This window comes from Borostomias antarcticus (genome assembly GCF_949987555.1).
Source record: "Borostomias antarcticus genome assembly, chromosome: 3".
NCBI lineage: Eukaryota > Metazoa > Chordata > Actinopteri > Stomiiformes > Stomiidae > Borostomias > Borostomias antarcticus.
In genome coordinates, this window is record NC_140236.1 from 18,124,789 (window position 1) to 18,149,473 (window position 24,685).

At 45.2% G+C, this 24,685-nt stretch overlaps 1 protein-coding gene across 1 annotated transcript in view; it reads left to right on the plus strand.

Moving 5' to 3' along the window:
- The window catches only part of LOC311307271 (sodium-dependent lysophosphatidylcholine symporter 1-like), a gene marked incomplete at its 5' end in the record, with an annotated part of 65,258 nt that extends 40,822 nt beyond the window's left edge, over positions 1–24,436 (plus strand). The window contains 7 exons of the mRNA XM_084436068.1: positions 10,978–11,099; positions 11,230–11,313; positions 18,864–18,947; positions 19,724–19,836; positions 22,294–22,437; positions 22,953–23,131; positions 24,303–24,436. Of these exons, the coding sequence (XP_084292194.1) occupies positions 10,978–11,099; positions 11,230–11,313; positions 18,864–18,947; positions 19,724–19,836; positions 22,294–22,437; positions 22,953–23,131; positions 24,303–24,337 (761 nt within the window). The 3' untranslated portion in view covers positions 24,338–24,436. The remainder of the gene's footprint in view (positions 1–10,977; positions 11,100–11,229; positions 11,314–18,863; positions 18,948–19,723; positions 19,837–22,293; positions 22,438–22,952; positions 23,132–24,302) is intronic.
- Positions 24,437–24,685: the final 249 nt, after the last annotated feature.

Below are 24,685 nucleotides of genomic sequence, written 5' to 3' on the forward strand. Positions count from 1 at the left end.
CAGACAGTGCTGAACGCTGGATCGTACAAGACCAAGCAGACGTCCAAGAATCAGCACTTGGGGGGCTTCACTGGCACTGCCAGTCTGACACTCTGTCATATACGTTTTGCCCCCTCAACTATCCTGAGATCACAATGCGCACCATATATAAGGTCCTGGCTAGCCAGTATGATCCATTGGGCTACATTGTTCCCTATACTACCAGGGCTAAGATGATCGTCCAACAGCTCTGGGACAAGAAGAGAGACTGGGATGACCCACAACTACCTGAGGCCCTCTTCCAGTCATGGAAAGAGTGTGAGATGGAACTGCCAGATCTGCAGCACATAGCCTTTCCTAGGTGCTATAGCAGTCGAGAGATGGATTCTCCCACAACCTCAAGAGATATCCACGTGTTCTGTGATGCATCGGAGCGGGCCTATGGCTCTGTGGCCTAGCTCAGAACCGAGGACCCTAGTGGCAAGGTCGAGGTGGCATTCCTCACAGCAAGATCAAGGGTAGCACCTAGAAAGCAGCAATCAATCCCTCGTCTAGAGTTATGTGCAGCGCTAACTGGAGCACAGCTGGCCAAGGTACTTATGACAGAGCTCTCTCCCTATCCATCAAGTTACCTTCTGGTCTGACTCCAACACGGTCCTCACATGGCTCCAATCGGACTCATGTCGGTTTAAGGTGTTCGTCAGCACAAGGGTGGCGGAGATACAAGACCTTACAAACCGTGAATCATGGCGTTATGTGGATACAACAAGCAATCCCTCTGACTACATTACACATGGGAAAGCTCTCGCTGAGTTAGGCACACTGAGTCATTGGTACCAGGGCCCGTCATTCCTGAAGGGGACACCGGAGCAGTGGCCTAAGAAGCCGGTCACTTAACCCACAAAAGATGAGCTCAGGAAAACTACATTTTGTGGCCTGACTGCTACAGCGCCAGTCCTAGACACTCCAGAAGCTAGCCAGTTCACCACCTTTGGCAAACTTCTGGAGACTACTGCACTCTCTATCCATGGAGTGGGCGAAGGAAGCCCCTCAGCCAGTGAGTTCAGGGAGGCAGAGATATCCCTTCTCCAGCATGCACAGCAGGAATGTTTTGCCACAGATATAACACTTGAGAGCAGGGAAGGCTGTACCTCGTAGCAGCCGCCTAGTCACACTCGCCCCCGAGTTCGAGGATGCCACCCAGTTGATCCGAGTGGGATGTCACCTGCGACACCCAGTACTCTGCTAGATCAGGATGCTATGCACCCAATCGTGCTTGATCCCCAGCACTTGATCACCAAGTTGATCATCAAAGTTTGACGAGAGGCTACTCCACCCAGGCCCAGAGCGAGTATTCGCCGAAGTCCGTCGAAAGTATTGGATCATCCGTGGGAGAGAGGTTATCCGACGTTACCAGCGGGAGTGCACTGACTGTCAGAAATGGTGTGGAACCCCTCGGATTCCCAAAATGGCAGATCTGCCCCCTGCTAGACTGCACCTTCACAAGCCTGCATTCTACTCCACTGGAGTAGATTGCTTCGGCCCCTATGAGGTTAAGATTGGCCTCCGGTGTGAAAAGAGATGGGGTATTCTCTTTAAATGTATGACAACACGTGCTGTCTACATAGATCTCCTCTGCAGCATGGATGCGGACTCCTACCTAATGGCACTCAGATGCTTTATGGCTCGGCGAGGAAAACCGTTTGAGTTTCTATCTGACCAGGGGACAAACTTCAAGGGCGGAGAACGAGAGCTGAAGGAAGCCTTCACAGCTCTTCAACCAGAAGTTCAGGCCCAACTCGCCAGTCAGCAAATTTGGTTCGCCTTCAACCCCCCGAGTGCACCACATTTTGGTGGTTGCTGGGAAAGAGAGATCCGCTCCCTCAAGCAAGCCCTGCGTGTAACCCTGGGTGCCCAATCAGTGACAGAAGAGGTCCGAAGGACAGTCCTTATTGAGATTGAGGGAATCCTGAACTCAAAACCTCTGGGTTATACCTCCTCCAACATAGCCAGTAACCCTAAATGCTCTGCTGATGGGGCGGCCAGACGCGTCTCTCCCACAAGTCATCTATCATGCATCAGACCTGTTGAGTCGACGCAGATGGAGACACAGCCAGTTGCTTGCAGACCATTTCTGGAAGCACTTTCTGAAATTCGACCTGCCTGGCCTCCAAACACATCAGAAATGGCAACAGAAGAACCAGCTCTTCAAGTCGGCACCACGGTCATGAGCGTAGATCCACAGTTACCCCGAGCACTCTGGCCGGTCGGACAGATCTCTCAAGTCCCCCCTGGATCAGACCACAGAGTCAGGACTGTGGAGACAAGTGGGAGACCAGACCTATGTGCGCCCAGTGGCCCAGATTATCTGCCTTCTGGCACTGCCTGATTAGAACCCCCCCCCTTTTGAGGGCTGAGCCCCCTGATCAGAGGACTTTTGTAATTTTTGCAGATTTCCCTAAGAAATCTGGGGGTGGCTGTAAAAAAGTCAGACCTTTTCCACTTCTATCTCATTAATGTTTATAATTTCCTATTGGTTATCACAGCTGTCAGCCAACTACCATTGTTATCCAATCACGTTATGCACAGCTAGCAGTTGTCCTGCCCACTGCAAACGGGAGAAACAGAAACGTAAACTTACTGACGGCAGAAACTTATCGACGGCAGAAACTTACTTTCTTACTGTTGTGCGTGCTTACAACCCAACCACAACTTGTTGCACTTTGGAAATCACCAGTGGGTGTGTGTGTGGATGTACTGTGTGTGGTGGAAAGGTTAACTAAAGTTCTGAACTTCAACTATGGACTCTGTCTCTTACTGGACATCCAGCAGCGTGTCTGAAATCTTATAATCAGCTGTAATTTAATGACGGATCAATCAATCAATCAATCAAAGCTTTATTTGTATAGCGCATTTCATACCCAGAGGCAACACAATGCGCTTTACAGAGAACAAGGGAGGTGGGCATACGACCCACTCTCTACATATTCCAGAGGGAAGCAAAAAAACAGTAATCACCCGGGGGCCAGATAAGTGAGCTGACGGATGAGAGCTACATCAGCTAACCGTTCAGAGGAGATGGGTGAGAGCTCCCAAAAGCTAACCGTATTTTTCACTAATCATGCAGCTAGCTATCGGTAGGCGCATATGCGCAACAAGCCCACAGCAGTAATGTTGACTTGTCACCACAAAAAAACAAACTCTCAAAAGTTACCTCTGAAACGTCAAACATGATGCATACAAAGTATGTACAGGCTAGCCTAACGTTAGGTTACATAGCATTTGAGACATAATATGGCTAAATATAGCTAGATAGATCCGTTTGCATTCTTCCGTCACAATACGGCTAGCATTCTCAGTCATTTACCTTGACAGCGGACTCGGAGCAGTTGCCTGTTGTTCTCCCAGCTCAGGCAACTGGCTGTCATCCTCATCCGTGTCCATCTCCAGAAAACGCTGGGGTAGTCTAATTGTTCGTCCTGACCTGCTTCTTTCCATTTTGAACAAAATCAGCTCTCTCAAATTCACTCTGTTCGTTCTCTCTCACTGTGTTCTCTGCTTCGCGCGTCGCTTGCTCGGAAAAAAAACCTGGACAGACACCCCGTCTATGAGTGGCTGAAGAATTTGAGCTGGCCGATTTTACCGTAATGCCCCTAAAGTACTAAAAAGCGCAATTTCTCAGCTCTCAGGAAGTGTTTACATTTTTTAGATAGCGCAAACCGTTCAGGAGTTATGGTAATCTGAAGAACAGTACCGCGGATGTCTTTTTTTCGTCTCGCCGGCGAGACTGTCGTATTCAAAGGGTTAACACTGACCTCAACTAGCCCCCGTCCCCACTGGTCAACTGTCACTTGCGGGGCATGAACGCGCGTCCGCGTGCCCTCCGCGTTTTCATCTGCTTGGGTGGGCGTGTTCGGGCTTCGAGCTAACGAGCATTATAATCTTGCATAGAATACTGATTCTGTCAAATATATCGGTTCAAAAAATTATTTCTTTATCCAGGCATCTTAGTTTTTATCAGTTTCATTATAGCGGAGCAGGTTATATTTGCTCTTATGTGGTATTTATTTTGTTCACAAGTTCGCGATCGTACAGCGAGGCTACAGAGCTCCAGGAACCCCTATGCCAAGCCGAGCTGCATCACATTGTGGCCGGCCCAGAATGTGATGCAGCTCGGCTTGGCATGTGAACAAAATAAATACCACATACAAGGAAATATAACCTACTCCGTTATAATGAAACTGTTAAAACTAAGATGCCTGGATAAAGAAATAGTTTCTCGAAACGATATATTTGACAGAATCGTGATTTGATGGCAGGTACTTCACAATGCTAATGCACGGACATGCAATACAGTACAGTGGGGAGAGCAAAAACTTGTAATACCCTCTCCTGATTGGACACTGCTATGCGTAAATTAGCATAAAATAGGATGGATGTCTATTTTATGCTAATTAGCTCACGACTCCACGACGCGCCCATAGCGCCACCAGGGCGTTTTCCCCGCGACCGGAATATCATCCGACTCCACCTTCCGGCAAACGCTCTCCATTGGTTTTGAATTGGACGCGGAAATTGACGACAGTTGACCAGTGGGGACCAAGCCCCCAGGATCAGCTTGGCGCATTGAAGCCACCATGGGCTTTCAGGCCAAGCTCGGTATTGCAAGTCACGTGACGGCATGCGGCCCAAGACCCTTATTTCCCATGGTTTGTGGATTATGATAGATAGGGCTAGAAAAGGAAAACAATTTTTTTCTGGGTATCATTCAGCATCAGAGTCAAATCTAATCAATATAAACTTTTAATTCAATTGGGTTTTTTTGTTTTTGAAGCCACCAATACCTGTATCGAGCCCATTTGAAATATGTGCTGTGAACGAGCCTCGGGGACGCTGGGCGCACATTCATGAGTCCTGCGAACTCGGCGGAAAACACGTCACCATAGGAAGACCCGCCCTACTCTGCCTCTGATTGGATAGGAAGTCATATGTAATGACGTCGGCTAACATTTGCTATGCTTTTAGCAATGAAGCTGCTATGATCATGCTAATCATAGATATGAACGTATGTCTATGATGCAAATTATCATGACATGTGGTTATGATGGTGGAACCTTAATTTACACATTACTGATCAATAATTATTCAGAAAAGAGATCTTTCTGTAGTTTATTTAACAAAGAATAAGCACATATAATACCCAATACAATAACCAAGCTTCAGGCATGGTCAAATACAGTTCTGACAAGTAGCTTATGACAAAGACAGTTAAGTAACAGTAATAGACAATACAATACCGTGACAGCAGCAGAGCAGCAGAGTTGACGTCAAGTAAAACCGGTGTGAGCTAGCATGCTAACATGCTAAGCTAAAGCTAGTGTATTATAGGGTGAGGGCACAAGCTAAGCTAAAGCTAAAAGCTAAAGCTGAAAAGCTACCATTCACATCAGTTTTCTCCACTTTATATATCGTGGGACATCACATCCCATCAGTTACAATAGGTTCGGCCAGCAGGCCTGCATTTCTCATTGGTCAGTCTGATCAGTTCCAACTTGTGATTGGCCATTCTAGGTTGCTCCCATCTTGGGAGAGACAGGTCTAGTGACATAAATCATATTATGCCGCAGTGATCTGGCAACGAATCTGGCGCATCAATATGGTGCCAGCTCCAGATTAGACTAGGGGACTGACCATATCTAATGTCCGATTAAGCAACTTTACAGCTGTTGTTGACGGCGTTTTGCTGACCGGGTCAGTCCAGAAATCCTTTTCTAGCCTTCTATGACCTTCTATGACCTATTTGGTATCAACGCTGGGCAGCTCATCTAAATATACAAGAATTAACAGAGATTACTGAAACTGGTGAAGTTCTGCCCCAAAACCACTTCAGTTACTTTAGGACATCGTTGGAAAAGATCTAGAGGGTAAGTGGGTCAATGTTGAATAACTTAGCTAACATTATCTGATGTTACATTTCTTTATATTAACGTCACCTATATTGATAGGCTAGGTAGCTATGCTAACGGTAGCTAATGCTAACGGCTTAGGGTTAACTTTAGTTAACGTTGGTTGATGCTAACGTTACGTTCCGAGGTTTCAGATGTATTTCAATTTTAACATAATGTTGAGCATGCTCAATGTGACATTGTTCATACATTGATTACAGTCTGTAATCTTGTCTGGCGTTATTTAGCTATAGTGGGCTGATGCTTGCTGCTGCTACTATAGCATTTGCCACATTATACATCAAATTAATCAAGCATGGTTATTGTTATTACCTGAATGCATTATTACCATTGCAAGTAAGCATGCCATGTATATGCCATGCCTGAAAATCGAATTAATAGTGTAATTCTTCCCCATCATAGCTCATTGTACACTGATATAATCATTCTCCTTGCCTTTGCTAATACTTATCTCTTTTATCAAACTTTGTGCTAGGAAAGAAATCTGAGTGTGATTCGGCGCTAGTGCTCATCCAGGCTGTTGTCATCTCCCACCTGGACTCCTGCAACTCCCTACTTGCTGCCATCCTGCAGCGTTGGCCATCAGACTCCTGGAGAAAGCTGCTGCTGACCTGGTGTTCAACAGCCCCATGCTCTTCCACACAACTTCCCTACTCCGTTCTCAGCACTGGCTCCCTGTGCTGTCCCATCCAGTTTAGGACTGTGGTGCAAGCCTACAGGGCAAATGAACAGCTCCCTCCTACCTCCAGGCTGTGGTCAAGCTCTGCTGCCTTGAGGTGATTGGTTCCCCAGTTGCTCCAAGCCCCCCTATGGCAGATTGTAACGGCCATGGCTCTTTTCTGTCCTGGCCTCACAGTGGTGGAATGAACTGTGCACTGATGTCAGAACAGAGCCAATAATACACACTGTTCATAGTGAGCCTAGTTATTATTGATTAACTTGGACTGTTTCCTCTCTCCTTGTCAGTCATTAAAATATGTTCAGTGTTTCACAATACTTATAACATTTCATTATTTTGTCTGACCATTTCTGATATATGTATACATTTCCCTCCAATGTTATTGCTTAGCCATTTTTAACCATTTAACTACCAGACTGTACAAAAGAATCGCACACCTATAGTATTTTCTATTGGTGATTTTTTTTTTCCAAGGTATAGCCTCCTTCTCCACTTTCTCATAATGTTGGTATGAAATGGCAGTCAAACTATGCAATGATGTTCCACACTGTTTCCACCCAAATTCCCAACAAATGTGGCCACCACACTGTTCAGGACATTCACAGGTCTTCCTCACAGGGATCGGTAAAATAAAGGGACATGGTTCCTCCATAATGTGCTAAGGCTCTGCTTAGATCAAAGGCTTGGTCATCAGAAAATATCACTGTCCTGTCCTGCTCCCAGTCCTGTGTCTACAACAGCATATGCCTTAACCCTAGTCAAATTTCTAGTATGTGTGAACCATATACATGGCAGTAAACAGATCTTGAGTCATACAAACTGGAGGATGCTTGACTCATACAAACTACTTTAACTCAATTTCAATAAACAACTCCAAAATATGGCAGACAGAAGAGCTGAGCAGACTAGGTAGATGACTGGATGATCTTACAGAGAACCAAGGGAAATTGACTGGTATTAATGCTAAGAGTAATGAGGGATGAGGTGCAGCTGGGCAGAGCGGAGACAGGTGGCAGGTGATGCAGGAGATGGGAAGGTGAGTAGGCAACAACCAAGCATGAACTGGAACTGGACCACTGGCTGGCTCCCCTTGACTGTGCAACTCATCCATCAGAGTGGACACGATAGAGCCAGAGAGAGAGAGAGACAAATGCAACGCAAGGTTAGTTTAGTTCCAATCGCCCATGTGCAACATCAATAAAGTACGTAGCCAAGCTGAAGAACCGAGTTACACCGGAGGCGGGGCTCCGTGACAGACAAGCCTCACCTGTGTATCTGGTTCTGTCTGCTGGAGCGTACTGGGGCCAGCCGGTCTATCTTGTGGAAGAAGATGAAGGAGGGTCTCATTAGGTTGACCTGAGGAGAGACCAACAAACAGCCATCACAAGCTCTCAGTCAACACTGAGGATGATGGTTGGGTGTCCTGTCCAATAATTATACTCCCCTCCCCCAACCGCCACAGTTGCCCCATTGGCTAACCTGGTTAAAGAGAAGGCAGAGCTGATTATGTGTTCTGATTCATCAACCCACTTGCTAAGGCAGTCAGCTCCTTTCCTTATAGACACCTTTGTGTTTCCCTGCCTACACTCGTTAGTCTGCATAAAATCCTCTAAGTCAGTGGACAGTTCATTCCACCACTGCGAGGCCAGGACAGAAAAGAGCCATGGCCGTTACAATCTGCCATAGGGGGGCTTGGAGCAACTGGGGAACCAATCACCTCAAGGCAGCAGAGCTTGACCACAGCCTGGAGGTAGGAGGGAGCTGTTCATTTGCACTGTAGGCTTGCACCACAGTCCTAAACTGGATGGGACAGCACAGGGAGCCAGTGCTGAGAACGGAGTAGGGAAGTTGTGTGGAAGAGCATGGGGCTGTTGAACACCAGGTCAGCAGCAGCTTTCTCCAGGAGTCTGATGGCCAACGCTGCAGGATGGCAGCAAGTAGGGAGTTGCAGGAGTCCAGGTGGGAGATGACAACAGCCTGGATGAGCACTAGCGCCGAATCACACTCAGATTTCTTTCCTAGCACAAAGTTTGATAAAAGAGATAAGTATTAGCAAAGGCAAGGTGAATGATTATATCAGTGTACAATGAGCTATGATGGGGAAGAATTACACTATTAATTTGATTTTCAGGCATGGCATATACATGGCATGCTTACTTGCAATGGTAATAATTCCTTCAGGTAATAACAATAACCATGCTTGATTAATTTGATGTATAATGTGGCAAATGCTATAGTAGCAGCCCACTATAGCTAAATAACGCCAGACAAGATTACAGACTGTAATCAATGTATGAACAATGTCACATTGAGCATGCTCAACATTATGTTAAAATTGAAATACATCTGAAACCTCGGAACGTAACGTTAGCATTAACTAACGTTAACTAAAGTTAACCCTAAGCCGTTAGCATTAGCTACCGTTAGCTTAGCTACCGTTATCATAGCTACCTAGCCTATCAATATAGTTGACGTTAATATAAAGAAATGTAACATTAGATAATGTTAGCTAAGTTATTCAACATTAACCCACTTACCCTCTAGATCTTTTCCAACGATGTCCTAAAGTAACCACATGTCATGATCATTTGCATCATAGACATACGTTCATATCTATGATTAGCATGATCATAGCAGCTTCATTGCTAAAAGCATAGCAAATGTTAGCCGACGTCATTACATATGACTTCCTATCCAATCAGAGGCAGAGTAGGGCGGGTCTTCCTATGGTGACGTGTTTTCCGCCGAGTTCGCAGGACTCATGAACGCGCGCCCAGCGTCCCCGAGGCTCATTCACAGCACATGTTTCAAATGGGCTCGATACAGGTATTGGTAGCTTCAAAAACAAAAAAACCCAATTGAATTAAAAGTTTATATTGATTAGATTGGTCTCTGATGCTGAATGATACCAAGAAAAATTTTGTCTTCCTTTTCTAGCCCTATCTATCATAATCCACAAACCATGGGAAATAAGGGTCTTGGGCCGCATGCCGTCACGTGACTTGCAATACCGAGCTTTGGCCACTACGTCAAATGGCTTCATGCGCCGGTGAGCAACTTTCATTGAAATGAATAGGCAGCCATTTTCAATGCCGTCTCCAGTTTATATTATACCTCCATGGTGGGGACGGGCCCCTAGTGGGGCACGCGCATTCAAATGGCAAGCATTTTAGGCAGTGGGTTTACTACGTGCGCACAGCACTAGTTTAGGTAACGTTCATTCACGTGTCAGGTAGAGAGGATAGAACTGCGTGCAAACTTAAGTGTAGCCTCATTTATTGCATTAATTTAAAAACGGGCTAGTGAAATACATTAACTACATCACAAAGGGGACAAAGATTTTTCCTCCACTAAATATCTTATCATTTTCTAAATAAATTATAGCCTAATCCCCAATCTTTCCACATACCCCCTGCAATCTGCTCACGTACCCCTAGGGGTACACGTACCCCCGGTTGGGAACCACTGCTCTAGAACAGGGGTCCCCAACCTTTTTTGCACCGAGGACCAGTTTCATATAGCCAAATTTTCAGAGGCCCGGGGGGTAGCCTAAAACTTTTTTTTTTCTGAGCCTATAACGTTGTAGTGTAGTCGCTTTTTCATAAGTTTAAGTAGGCCTAACAACAGCACACTGATTTAAACACATTGCATGCATATTATTTTGGTGTCAACACATATTAGCCTATTATTATTATTATTATTATTATTATTATTATTATTATTATTATTATTATTATTATTATTATTATTATTATAGGCCTAATAATAAGTTTAAGTAGGCCTTACAACACACTGATATAAACGTGGTTAGCTCAAGATCAACTCGGAAGTGCTCCTTTATTTGGAACTTCTGGGTCAGAAGTTCAAAATCTGTAAATTGTTGTGGGGTTCACAGATAGTGGTTACTAGTGGAAAAATGACCAACAGACTGAACACAGTTTAATGTAATAAATGTATTACCCCACCACCCCCAAAAAAAAAAAAAATTTTAGGCCATACTTTCCGAGGCCCGGTAGCACCTGTGCCGAGGCCCGGTACTGGTCCGCGGCCCGTTGGTTGGGGACCAATGCTCTAGAAGACCTATGCGCGTCCTATCATTCAGCCGAGGTGAGAGAAATGGGCGAGCGAGGTAGGCTATTAACCTGACGAGCACCAGTTTCTACAAGCCTACTGGTTGAAATAGGATATTTTACATTCACACAGGTGTGAGCTATTTTTTTAATTTTGTTACTTAGTATTTTGTCACAATAATACATTTTCTGTATGGAAGGTAAAATAAAGTTTTATTATTATTAAACTGTGTGTGTGTGTGTGTGTGTGTGTGTGTGTGTGTGTGTGTGTGTGTGTGTCCAGCCCCCCTCAGCACTCTTGGAAGGATGCAGATTCCCTACCTATCAGGGATGAGGCTGGTGGCCAGCCACTCCCCCTATGTCAAGCTGGTGTCCGGCTTCCTCTTCACCTCCCTCGCCTTCCAGGTGGGGCTGTGTGTGTGTGTGTGTGCGTGCGTGTGTGTGTGAGTCTAGTGGTATCTGGATGCGTGCATGCATCATCAGTCAGAGATGAAGATGATGGTAACCATGGTAACGCCTCCTCTCCCATCACTAGATGGCCCAGGGGAACTTTGCTCTGTTCTTCACCCATGCAGCTGGACTAGGACCCTACTTCCAACACATCATCCTGGTCCTCCTGGTCAGAAACACTGCTATCATTATTATTATTAGTAGTAGTAGTAGTAGTAGTAGTATTGATGTTTTTGTTGTTGTTGTTATTGTTGTTTTTGTTGTTGTTGTCATTATTGTAATCATATTGCTGCTGTTATTGTTATCATTAGTATTATTGGACCTCATAAAAAAAAATGCTGCAAACACCCATTAAAAATACATTTTTGCCATGGAAATGCAGGAAATGCAACCTAAAATGAAAAGACAACATGATATTCACAATTCCTGCTGGAAATATTTGCAGAATACATCTGAGAATCAGTATGTAAAGTTTAGTGAATGCACCTGCCCTGGAAGTTGAGATAGCAGGTACCGAGTGACGTCAGGTACTGAAAAAACATAATTTTAAGAAAATGGCTGATAAAGATAAGCATTATGAATTCATATTTTTATTTCAGAGGAATAACAATTAGAAAAATAGACATTTTTAATAAATTCTTGCCATTTCTCTGTTAATGTAGTGATAGTATACATGTTATAGTAGAATAAAAATTAAAAAAAAATCTGATAATTGAGGTTGGGAAGAAACAACACCATTTTGACTGTAGTGTCTCCCCTTATAGCATGCGCACAGCGTGCTGGAGCAATGATTGCGCGCTGTGCGCATGCGTACTGGAGCAAGTGGGGAAGCTATTTCGTTTCGAAAGACGTTTCTAAAGATCATATTACAGAGGCATGTGAACAACCACAACAGGCCTACGCTCTATGTAAGCACAACTAGCGATTCATAAAGACAGATTGATGAAAACAACCGTTTCGTGGCAGAAAATAGATTTTTAGAAACTGCATTCCCGGTGCCCCAACCACTGCCATTACATGGATATACTGGCTCGCGCTGGATTTTAAATTTCTTCTACATGCCTCTGAACTACACCAAAGTGATCTCGGTGATTAAAACGTCTTATAATATGTCGTAAATAAGGTCCAGGTTGTCAAAAACGAGCATTGTCCTTTAAGTTGAATGTGCGTTCACGTACACCTGGATTTTCATACATAAACGCCCCTCCAGCTCCTTACTACAGGGTCGTGTGCACACAAAATCCCCAGACAACGCGGAAAAAGTTGAGACGTTCCCAATTGACATGCTTGATGTTGAAGGTCACGTGCAAATTCAACGTTTTATTCGTCACATGCAACATAGCCTACCAGTAAAATGAGCAGCGAGATGTTTCTCCGCTGGCTCTTATAACGTGCACACTAAGCTTAAGCAAGGTGAAACAAACCAATACAAAATAACAAAAGAAAACAAGACGGTATATATGGGCTTTTAATACAATATGCTAAATATATAACCTACATGAAATGGATGGGATGTGCTGAGAGCAGATTGAATTGTAGCCTACAGTTTAGTTAAATGCATGAGTAGGCTTATGGATCTTCATAGGCCCTTATCTATATTATGTAGGACCATTATTATTTTAGTTATGGATATTCACATGTTTACAGTATTTACAGAATGTAGATGTGTCCATTCTGACGACTATGGAATATAAGGTGCTGTTGTGCCGAGTCTGAGTATAGCGACTGAGTTTAGTGCTTATTTAGAAACTCAGCAGGAGGTCCAGCCTCAGCCCTATTGGAGAGAAAATGCTCAAGTGCAAAGAGACCTTCCTCGTGGTCAATATTGGTATATAAACTTTCCACATCCATAGTGACCAAGTAATGTGATTGTAGATTAGAGAGGGTGGTAAGGCAGTTGAGCACATCAGTCGTATCCTCAATAAAAGAAGGAAGTTCCTTAACGAAAGGTTTAATAAAAGAATCAATGTGTTTAGAGGCTGGTTCTGTTAAAGTACCATTACCAGATATAATGGGTCGGCCCAGAGGATTATCAAAAGGCTGTTTACGTATTTTGGGCAGTAAATAAAATGCAGCCAATTTAGGGTGCTCGACCAATAGGAATTTAAATTCATCCTCACTAATCCAATTATTGTCTCTAGCGTCTTGTAAGATATCTTGAAATTGTAGAGACATCTCTGTTAGAGGATTTTTCGAGAGTTTCATATAATATCTGGATTCCAGCTGGCGATTAGCCTCCCTGATATATTGATCTCTGGACAAAACAACAGTGGCACCACCCTTATCAGCTGGCCATACAATAATATCATTATTCTTGGAAAGTTCATCCAGAGCCCTACGTTCTCCCTGAGTCAAGTTACGTTCAGAATTCAACATAAAATTCTCAGACAACTGAATTTGCATACATAAACGCCCCGCCAGCTCCTTACTACAGTGTCGAGTGCACACAGAATCCCCAGACAATGTGGAAAAAGTTGAGACGTTCCCAATTGACATGATTTATGTTCAAGGTCACGTGCAAACTCAACGTTTTATTTGTCACATGCAACATACCAGTAAAATGAGCAGTGAGATGTTTCTCCACTGGCTCTTACAACTTGCACACTAAGCTTAAGAAAGGTGGGGGGGAAAACTATACAAAATAACAATAGAAAACAAGACGGTATATGGAGTTTTAATACAAAATGCAAAATATATAGCCTGCATGAAAGAGATGGGATGTGCTGAGAGCAGATTAAATTGTACAGTTTAGGTAAATGCATGAGTAGGCTACTTGTGGATCTTGATAGGCCCTAACTATATTATGTAGGCCCATATGATATATTTTAGTTATGGATATTCACATGTTTATTTAGCCTACAAAATGTAGATGTGTCCATTCTGACGACTATAGAATATAAGGTGCTGTTGTGCTGAGTCTGAGTATAGCGACTGAGTTTAGTGCTTTTTTATTTAATTTTTATTTATTCACTGCCATTTGCAGTGTTTGTGTAGTGCTTTTATTTATTTTAGGATACCACGATGCCTTGTAGAATCATGGCTATAAATCCATCCATCTTCATCCGCTTATCCGGGGTCGGTTGGCGGAGGCAGCAGTTCCAGCAGGGGGCCCCAGACATCCCTTTCCCTGGCAGCATCAACCAGCTCTGCCTGGGGAATCTTTAGCCGCTCCCAGGCCAGTGTGGAGATGTAATCCCACCACCTAGTCCTGGGTCCACCCGGTGGCCTCCTCCCAGCCGGACACGCCTGGAACACCTCCCTAGGGAGACACCCAGGAGGCATCCTCACTAGATGCCTGAACCACCTCAACTGGCTCCTTTCGACGCAAAGGAGCAGCGGCTCTACTCCGAGTCGCTCCCGGATGACTGAACTTCTCCCCTGATTTCTCAGGGAGACCCCAGCCACGCTCCGGAGAAAACTCATTTCGGCCACTTGTATCCGTGATCTCGTTCTTTCAGTCATGACCCATCCTTCATGACCATAGGTGAGGGTGGGGACGAAGATAGACCGGTAGATCGAGAGCTTTGCCTTTTGGCTCAGCTCTCTTTTCGTCACAACAGTGCGGTAAAGCGACTGCAGAACCGCACCAGTTGCTCCGATTCTCCGGCCAAACTCCCTGTCCATGGTTCCCTCACTCGTGAACAAGACCCCCAGATACTTGAACTCCTTCACTTGGGGTAAGGACTCATTTCCTACTCGGAGTGGACAGACCACCGGTTTCCTGCTGAGAACAATGGCCTCAGACTTAAGTGCTGATTCTCATCCCAGCCGCTTCACACTCAGTTGCGAACCTATCCAGAGAGTACTGGAGGTCGCAGGCAGATGATGCCATCAGGACCACATCATCTGTAAATAGCAGCGACGCGATCCCCTGCTCACCAAACTGCAAACCCACCTCCGCACGACTACGCCTCGATATCCTGTCCATGAAAATCACAAACAGGATTGGTGACAAAGCGCAGCCCTGGCGGAGGCCAACCCCCACCGGAAAGGAAGACGACTTACTGGTGAGGACACGGACACAGCTCTCACTCTGGGTGTACAGGGATTGGATGGCCCTAAGTAGGGATTCCCTCACCCCATACTCCGTCATAACCCTCCACAAGACCTCTTGAGGAACCCGGTCGTAAGCCTTCTCCAAGTCCACAAAACACATGTAGACAGGTTGGGCAAACTCCCAAACCCCCTCCAAGATCCTTGCGAGAGTGAAGAGCTGGTCGGTGGTTCCACGACCAGGACGAAATCCGCATTGTTCCACTTCGATCTGAGGTTCGACTATCGGCCAGACCCTCCTTTCCAGCACCTTGGAGTACACTTTTCCTGGGAGGCTGAGTAATGTGATGCCTCTATAATTGGCACACACCCTCTGGTCCCCTTTTTTGAATATTGGGACCACCACCCCAGTCTGCCACTCCTTTGGCACTGACCCGGACTTCCACGCAATGTTAAAGAGGCATGTCAACCAAGACAGCCCCTCAACGCCCAGCGCCTTCAGCATTTCTGGACGGATCTCATCAGTTCCTGGGGCTTTGCCACTGTGGAGTTGTTTGACTACCTCAGTGATCTCCTCCTGGGAAATTGATGATGACCCCCCATCATCTTCCGGCTCTGCCTCGATCGTAGAGGGTGGATTAGTCGGGTTCAGGAGTTCCTCAAAGTGCTCCTTCCAACGCTCAACAGCCTCCTCAGTTGAGGTCAGCAGTGTCCCTTCCTTGCTGTATACAGCTTGGATGGTCCGCCGCTTTCCCTTCCTGAGGTGTCTGATGGTCTTCCAGAAACACTTTGGTGCCGACCGAAAGTCCTTCTCCATGATTTCTCCGAACTCCTCCCATACCCGCTGCTTTGCCTTGGTCACGTCTGAAGGCGCAGCCCTCCGGGCCAGTCGATACCCTGCAACTGCTTCTGGAGTCACCCGGGCTAACATATCCCGGAAGGCCTCCTTCTTCAGTCGGACGGCTTCCCTGACCACCGCTGTCCACCATGGTGTCCTAGGGTTAGCGCCCCTTGAGGTACCTATGGCCCTCAGGCCGCAGCTCCCAGCCGCAGCTTCAGCAATGGAGGCTTTGAACACTGACCACTCATGCTCGATGTCCCCAACCTCCACAGGGATGCCAGAGAAGCTCCGCCGGAGGTGGCAATTGAAATCTCTACGGACAGGCTCTTCCTCCAGACGTTCCCAGTTCACCCTCACTACACACAAGGGTTTTCCAGATCTGTCCAGAGGTTTCCCCCGCCATCGAAACCAGCTCACCACCAGATGGTGAACAGTGGACAGCTCTTCCCCTCTCTATGGCTATAAATGTGAAACGTAATTGGAAATGATACAAATATTCTCGTATTTATTATTATTATTATTATTTCAAGCCTAGGATGTCTGTAGAATTGATGTGAATGCAATCACCTCGGATTTCTCATAATGTCAGCCATTGCGAACATGGGCACACTCCAATCTGGCCTACCTACGACTGCATTTCTGCGTTCTTAAATCATATTATTAGATAAGAACAAATCCCAGATAAGGAACCATCCTGGAATGCCTTACCTTAAGAAATGTCTTCTTAACTTTTTTCTTAACTGTGTTCAGGAATGAGGACCATTGGGCCTCATTCACCAATATCTTCTTATGTTCCGTTCTTAAATTTCTTCCTAAGAACGTTTCTAAGGAAAGCTTCCGTCTGATTCACGTGTTCGTAAACCGCTGGAAGAGTTCGCACCTGCCTTCTCTTAATGGCGAATCTCATGGTTTCTCAAGTTCAAAGCTCGTGGCCGCTCACATGAATTAGCATAGGTAAACTCCCCGCCAGCTCCATATAAGGATAAGCAACTACAGGGTCGTGCGCAGATGTCACTTCTCTGAATGAATACCGGTCATTCGCGCCCTTGACTCGCCAGCTTTTCGATAGCATAATGGTTTAGATGGGGTTGTGTCAGGTGCGTTAGCAAGTCAGAGGACTGCATGTCGAATCCAGCGTGAGCAATCAAAATCCGATTTTAATTCAGCCAAGTAGGCCTCCTACTACGAGGAATTTGCCTTGGTGCATAAACATAGCGAGGCATAACGGTGCAAAATGTCAACGTGATAGAATACAATATACAAGCCTACAGTCTACAAAAATGTAGGCTATATAGCCTACACAGCTGTCAACGCTAGCAGTTGACAACAGAGGTGCCCTACTTATCTGATCTTATCTACATACTGTATAGAAATGGTCCTTATTGTGTCATTTGTTAATTGAGTATTGGAGTTTATCTATAATGACCATAACATTGGAGCCGGCGGCAACATTTCCCTGTGACTGGACATTAGGCTGCATGTGACAAATAAAGGAATCGTGAATGTTTAATCTTGAGGAGAGATTTGCAGGCCACTGGAGGGGGGCCGGCGTGCCCACCGTTGTCCGAGTTTCACCAGCGCGTTGGTACCATAATAGGGACAACAGCACTGTTGGGTGTGCGCGCCTATATGGATACAGACACCAGGGACACGGACTTTCACCCCCTCTCCGCAGCAGACTCTCCGTCTAGCGCACTAACACACATCCAACTGTAGAATTGAGCTGACCGCAATCACCAATTGATGAAATGGTCATGGATTTGTTGGTATTATATGTAGGCCTATACAGCGAAATCGTGCTTTTGCAGAACGGTCAAAGAATTAAAACAAAACACAACACTCATTAATTTACACCAAAATCTCAAATTATTAACACACAATCGAAATATTTTATCGACATATTCAAGACTGATCAACATGAATAACAAGCAATTCGGAGCGAAATGATTTAAACTATGACATATCAGATATTCTGACGCAAACGTTTACAATGGAAATTATGGTTATGATTAGGATACGTTATTGGGAATTATGCAAATATAATTGTATTTCAATCATATATCATCCAACTGTAGAATTGAGGTGACTGCAATCACCAATTTTGCATAGTCTACATTTCCGCACTCAAATGGCCTACTTGTGACTGCTATTCAGTGTTAGTATATTCTGTTCTTAGCTGAGAACAAATCCCAGATGAGAAACCATTGGTGAATGCCAGAATTTTCTTAGAAACGGCGTAAGTAGTTTAAGAAGAAATGCTTCTTAAGAACTTCTTTACTTCGTTGGTGAATGAGGCCCATTGTTATTATTAACCTATATGTAGTTCTTTACTCATAATATAATAATTGTATTTATTCATTTATTTATCTATGTAGATTTCCACACTAGGCCACTACCTAACTACACTGCCTACCTGTCGGTTGGTTTGTCTGCCTACCTGTCTGTCTGTCCGCCTACCTGTCTGTCTGCGTGTCTGCCTACCTGTCTGTCTACCTGCCTGTCTGTCTGCCTACCTGTCTGTCTGTTTGTCTGCCTACCTGTATGTCTGTTTACCTGTTTGATTGTTTGTCTGCCTACCTGTCTGTCTGCCTATCTGCTTGTCTGTCTGCCTACCTGCTTGTATGTCTGCCTAACTGTCTGTCTGTCTGCCTGCCTACCTCTGTCTGTGTGCCTGCCTGTCTGTCTGTCTCTCTGTCTGCCTGTCTGTCTCTCTGTCTGCCTGTCTCTCTGCCTGCCTGTCTGTCTGTCTCTCTGTCTGCCTGTCTGTCTCTCTGTCTGTCTGTCTCTCTGCCTGTCTGCCTGGCTGTCTCTGCTTGTCTGTCTCTCTGCCTGTCTGTCTGTCTGCATGTCTGTCCCTCTGCCTGTCTGTCCATCTGTCTGTCCAGACGTCAGCCACCCTGACCATCCCCCTGTGGCAGGCCGTTCTGTTGAGACTGGGGAAGAAGAACACGCTCCTCATCGGCATCTCAGTGAGTCTCCTGGCCTGGCAGAACAAACCACTAATCCAGACAGAAACCTTTTCAGCTGTGTTAGGTTCCAGACAGAACCCTTTTCAGGTGTGTTAGGTTCCAGACAGAACCCTTTTCAGCTGTGTTAGGTTCCAGACAGAACCCTTTTCAGGTGTGTTAGGTTCCAGACAGAACCCTTTTCAGCTGTGTTAGGTTCCAGACAGAACCCTTTCAACTGTGTTAGGTTCCAGACAGAACCCTTTTCAGGTGTGTTAGGTTCCAGACAGAACCCTTTCAACTGTGTTAGGTTCCAGACAGAACCCTTTCAGCTGTGTTAGGTTCCAGACAGAACCCTTTTCAGCTGTGTTAGGGTTAGGGTTAGGTTGCAACTTAGGTTGCAACTGGAACTCTTTTCATGTGTGTCAGAGTATATACTGTAGTTCTCAAGTCATCTGACTGAGGTCCCAGTAGCAGTAATCTGACTGAGGTCCCAGTAACACTAATCTGACTGAGGTCCCAGTAGCAGTAATCTGACTAAGGTCCCAGTAACACTAATCTGACTGAGGTCCCAGTAGTAGTAATCTGACTGAGGTCCCAGTAACACTAATCTGACTGAGGTCCCAGTAACACTAATCTGACTGAGGTCCCAGTAGTAGTAATCTGACTGAGGTCCAGGCGTGTCAGTGGTGAAAGCGGTTTACTAACTGTTTTTTCTTCCTTCTCCTTTCCTCCCTCTTCCCTGTGTGTGTGTGTGTGTGTGTGTGTGTGTGTGTGTGTGTGTGTGTATGGTATGACAGATCTATGTTCCTATCCTGGTGGTCTTCGCCACTGTGTACGGCAACCTGACAGTCTTCATCTTCCTGGCCATCATAGCTGGAGCTAGTTTAGCTGTTCTCTACCTCCTGCCCTGGTGAGTGTGTGTCTGTGTGTGTGTGTGTGTGTGTGTGTGTGTGTGTGTGTGTGTGTGTGTGTGTGTGTGTGTGTGTGTGTGTGTGTGTTGAAATAGTTGTACTTCTTACCACATCTTTCACTTTCTATTGGTCAAGAGGTTGATTTTCTTCATTGAGTAGATGCACATCTGTTCCTACATTCTCATACTATGGGATTCACCAACCCCTAATGAACTAAAACACACCCGTGCTCGACTCCACCCATGGCTGAGCAGAAGACTATTTCCCCTGATGCACCAGCATGTTGTTATCTGTGAACTCTAGAAAGTCTGTAAAATATCAACATCAATACCTTTTCTACACTAGGGTTAGGGTTAGCAGGGCTAACCCTGCTTCCCCTCTCACAACTCTCTAGCCCCTTCCCCCTTTCAAGAAATTAGAAAACACCCACGCACGTTGCCACAACCATGTGTGTGTGGGAGTCATGAGTAAGGTGGTAGCTGGTTTCATTACCAGGAATCTGGGAGGTGGTGTTGATAAGAGCTCTGACTAAGTTGTGGAAAAATACTGATTCCCACTGAGGAAAGTAGTCAAATCTAGAGAGAGGAAAGTACTGGTGTCCCAGAGCTCAACTCAGCATGGATGAGCTCACTGAGAGGCTAACGGACGTACGCCTCTGTATGTGGAAGAAATCAATTTCCGTTGTATTTGATATGAGAACTGACAGGACGTGACGGGACACGTGACTTTGTGACTCAGAATGATCCAGATTTTGTAATACCTTTTTTGCTATCCCTAATTGATCTTGTCCTGGTTTTTCAAAGAATTTCCAGATAGGATCATTCTGATCCAGATACCACAAGATCAGGATTACAGAATCTAGATTTGCAGTCTTTGGATAGGCTCTGTTGGTCAAAGTAATTTTCATTTCATTTTATTTACAGACATGAAAATGTTAGGAAGTGTAAATCAGTTTGCATATTATTCATATTCATTTACCTGCATTAGTACACAATTCATAGGCCAGAATTGCATAGTTTGGGGCTGGTCATAACCATCTGTCTGGTATAACTATTGCTGCATTCACCATTGCTGTTTCTTTTTTTCCTCTGTGAAGCACTTTGTCCCATTATTTTTATTATTAGTATGAAATACTACTACTACTTCTACTGATAATAATAATAATAATAATAATAAATATAGCTGCAAGCAGCAATGTGGGGGCCAAGCAGGATGCACGACCAGCAGCAAAGACAACAAGTGAAACACGCCATAGCCGCTTTCGAATCTCTACTGCAGATTTGAAAATCGGGCATGCGGTTCAGAATAAATGCACTTCCAATTTTGACAGTGGAGTGCGCAAACCACCCTTCCGCCCCCTCACACTTGAGCCTGAGTCCTGAACACTTAATTAATGTCAGCTGGAAGGGTTGCTTCCTCTCAAGTGAGAGGGGGGGTGTCATCATTTAAATTGGCACACGGCGAAAAGTATACATAGCATAGCTCAACTATTTACTTGACATCCCCATCCCGGAAGTTCCCGCTGCTACGGGGCTGCCTCTGGAGCTCCGTCTACTATGGGCTTCCTTCCACACCTGCCCCTCGTCTCCTGCCGGCGATGCCCAACCTGGAGACGTTCATGGAGGAGGGATGGGCTCAGCCGGCTGCACTGAGAGCTCTGCTACGGTCCTTCGCTAAAGCTACCAGGGTGGCTGGCTGGGATGACGTCATGACAGGTGGCTCCCTGCGCTGGAACCCGACATCGCTGCAGTGTTCGTGCCCGGCTCCTCCGCTGCTTGGGGTTCTATCAGGAAGCCGTTGATGCCTGACCCCAAGGACAATACGACCCTGTCCTTGGCGGACAAGAGCTACAGCTGGCGTCGCAAGCGGGCTGTACTACCCCCCAGCTGTTGGTTTGCCATGGCCCGGGCAAGGGTTGTGTGGCGGGTGGGGCCAGTGCTTGGGTGGGCCAACTTTTGGTATGGTCTCACCTTGGAGCGCTTGGCTTGTGTCCTGGCTTGCCAGTCCTTTATTATTGAGGTGCCAGCAAGTGTGTATGGTGCAGTTGTGTAGCTCCACTTAATAGGAGCTAGCCCTGTGGGTCGGAGCTCCACAAAATAGAATGACGGTTACGCATTGTAACCCTAGTTCTATGAGTGGAGCGAAGCCCCACAGGGAACAGACTTGCTGACCCCGCAGTCTGCTCACTGAAAGTTTTGGTTAGGAGCAGTTGTGCAGGCTAAGCCCACTTATACAGTGGAGCACCGGACCTGGTTGGACACAGGTGCGTGTATGGGTTTTTTCTTCAGTCAATTGTAGCTAGCGAGGTTTCACTAGCCAATAGGAGCTAGCCCTGTGGGGTTCCGCTCCACTCATAGAACTAGGGTTACAATGCATAACCATCGTTATGCAAATGTGTGTGTATGTGCGTGTGTGTGTTTACATCTTCATGCATCTATGTGTGCATGTGTGTCCAGGTCCATGCTTCCTGACGTGGTGGATGATTTCAAGGTGAGGAACCCGTCCATCAGGGACCTGGAGCCAATGTTCTTCTCCTGCTATGTGTTCTTCAACAAGTTAGGAGGCGGCCTGGCGGTGGGCATCTCCACCCTGGTGCTGCAGTGAGTACCACATGCTGCCGAAACACACACTCACCCAGACTTAGAACACTCACAGAACACTGAGCCACTTACACTCACCCAGACTTACAACACTCACAAGACTGAGAAAAATCGTAGAACATGCAATCTCTGTTGTGGTGTACAGCAGAACCGCATAAACAACACATTAAAAAAGGTAAGAACAACTACGATCAAATAGGAAATAAATCAACAAATAAATACAACAATAGGAAAAAGCAACAATACTAAAATGTGATATGCAGGCGCATCCTGCATAGTTGGGTCCAGTAATAGAGTACTCACAGTAGACATGACCGCAGAACTGCTGTATCCACTGGCCTTTACAGTATGAAGACAAGGGGAGTGCTTTCTCTTGAGTGAACTATGAAGGGAGAAGGTGAGGATGTAGACGAAGGCAGAAACCATGAGCCACCAACACTCTCCATTACAATCTGAGAACTGCAACCTTTCCCTCTCTGACATCTTATCCTCCAGTGTGTGTGTGTGTGTCTCAGTTTTGCAGGGTATAAGTCAGGGGCGTGCAGGCACAACTCTGTGGTGATCCTGTCTCTGAGGGTGCTGTTCGCCCCCGTGCCCATCGCCCTCCTCCTGGTTGGCATGGCGATCTTCTACTTCTACCCCATCACCGAGGAACAACGCCAACGCACCCAGAGAGACCTGCAGAGGCGGCAGCGTGAGTCATGTTAGCCCCTCTCCAATTCAGATACGTGTCTGAAACACTCAAACTGCCCTTTTGCTCTCAGAATGAAAACAAAGAACAAAAAATTGTATCTAAAACACGTGTAAAAATTAATGCTTGTTTACGCCCTCTATGTACAATAGTTAAACATCCAAACATACAGTGCCAATTTTACATTGACATTTTAGTAGTTTAGCAGACGTTTTTATCCAAAGTGACAATTAGTAAATTTGTCTGGAGTAACGGACTGTACATCCCAATTATCGTCAGGAAAACCTTAATAGGAAAAAGATCCACCAGCAGTCACCATGCTAGAGAAAGGAAGAGGACACGTTAGACACAGGAATCAATGAGAGAGTCCCTGAGAGTGCAGGCTGGGCATGCAAGAGAAGCTTAATCAAACACACCTCAAGAACTGAGATACACAACCTGTATCTACTCAATCTTATGGTTGATTGATTGATTTATTGGTTTATTGATTGATTGGTTGATTGGTTTATTGATTGATTGATTGATTGATTGATTGATTGATTGATTGATTGATTGATTATACTTTATTGTCCCCGTGGGGGAACTTGTCTTGGGCATAGTACCGTAATGCTTCAAAGTGCAACAGAGACAGAGGGTTGAGTTATGAACAGGAAATTGTGTGTTGGAGTGACACCTAGTGTCGCTAGTATCTAGAACCTAGTATCAAGAACTCTTTTGAATAGATGCTCTATACAGTTAATTTAATCTGTGTACCTAACACATTTCATACAGTTTATAGTACATATTAATTCAGAAAAGTGCTCTCATGTGCCTCCCCTGTTTCAATGACACGTCTGGGCGATACATCATTGGTGTGGGACAACTTGTTTACTGTGTACTTGTTTCAATCTGACATAGTTGAGATGAGGGTGCTGTGTACTTGAACAGATGAGGGTGCTGTGTACTTGAACAGATGAGAGTGCTGTGTACTTGAACAGAAATGTACCTTGTACTGTATAACAAGCTGATGTTTTGACCTAACAGCAGAGAGGAGCAGAATATGATTAAACAGTGTGTGGACCAATCCAATGATATCTGTTCTTATTGGACCAATCCAGTGATATCTGTTCTTATTGGTCCAAATCAGTGCTATCTGGTCCAATCCAGTGATATCTGTTCTTATTGGTCCCTTCAGGAGGAGAGACGGAGGCCTTGGAGAAGATCTACTGATACCTCTGTAGTCTGTCAGACTGGACCAAAGCTGTTTACATAACTGTTTATGTGTCTGAGCCTTCTCTCTCTCTCTCCTTTTCTCCTTCTCTCTCTCCTTCTCTCCCTCTCTCTTTCTCCGCTGCAAATGTGATCTTGTCATCTATATATTTTTTTTTTTACATTTATTTTATTATTATTTTGTTATGCTATATCCATAAATAAAATCAAGAAACCATGCTGGTGTTAATGATATTATGTAATTAATGTGACCCCCCATTTTTTCCCTCCTTTTCTTCCCTCTTCTTGTCATTATAACAATTCTCAATAATTGTGATTATTAGTGTTAATTATTTCTGTATTTTCCTT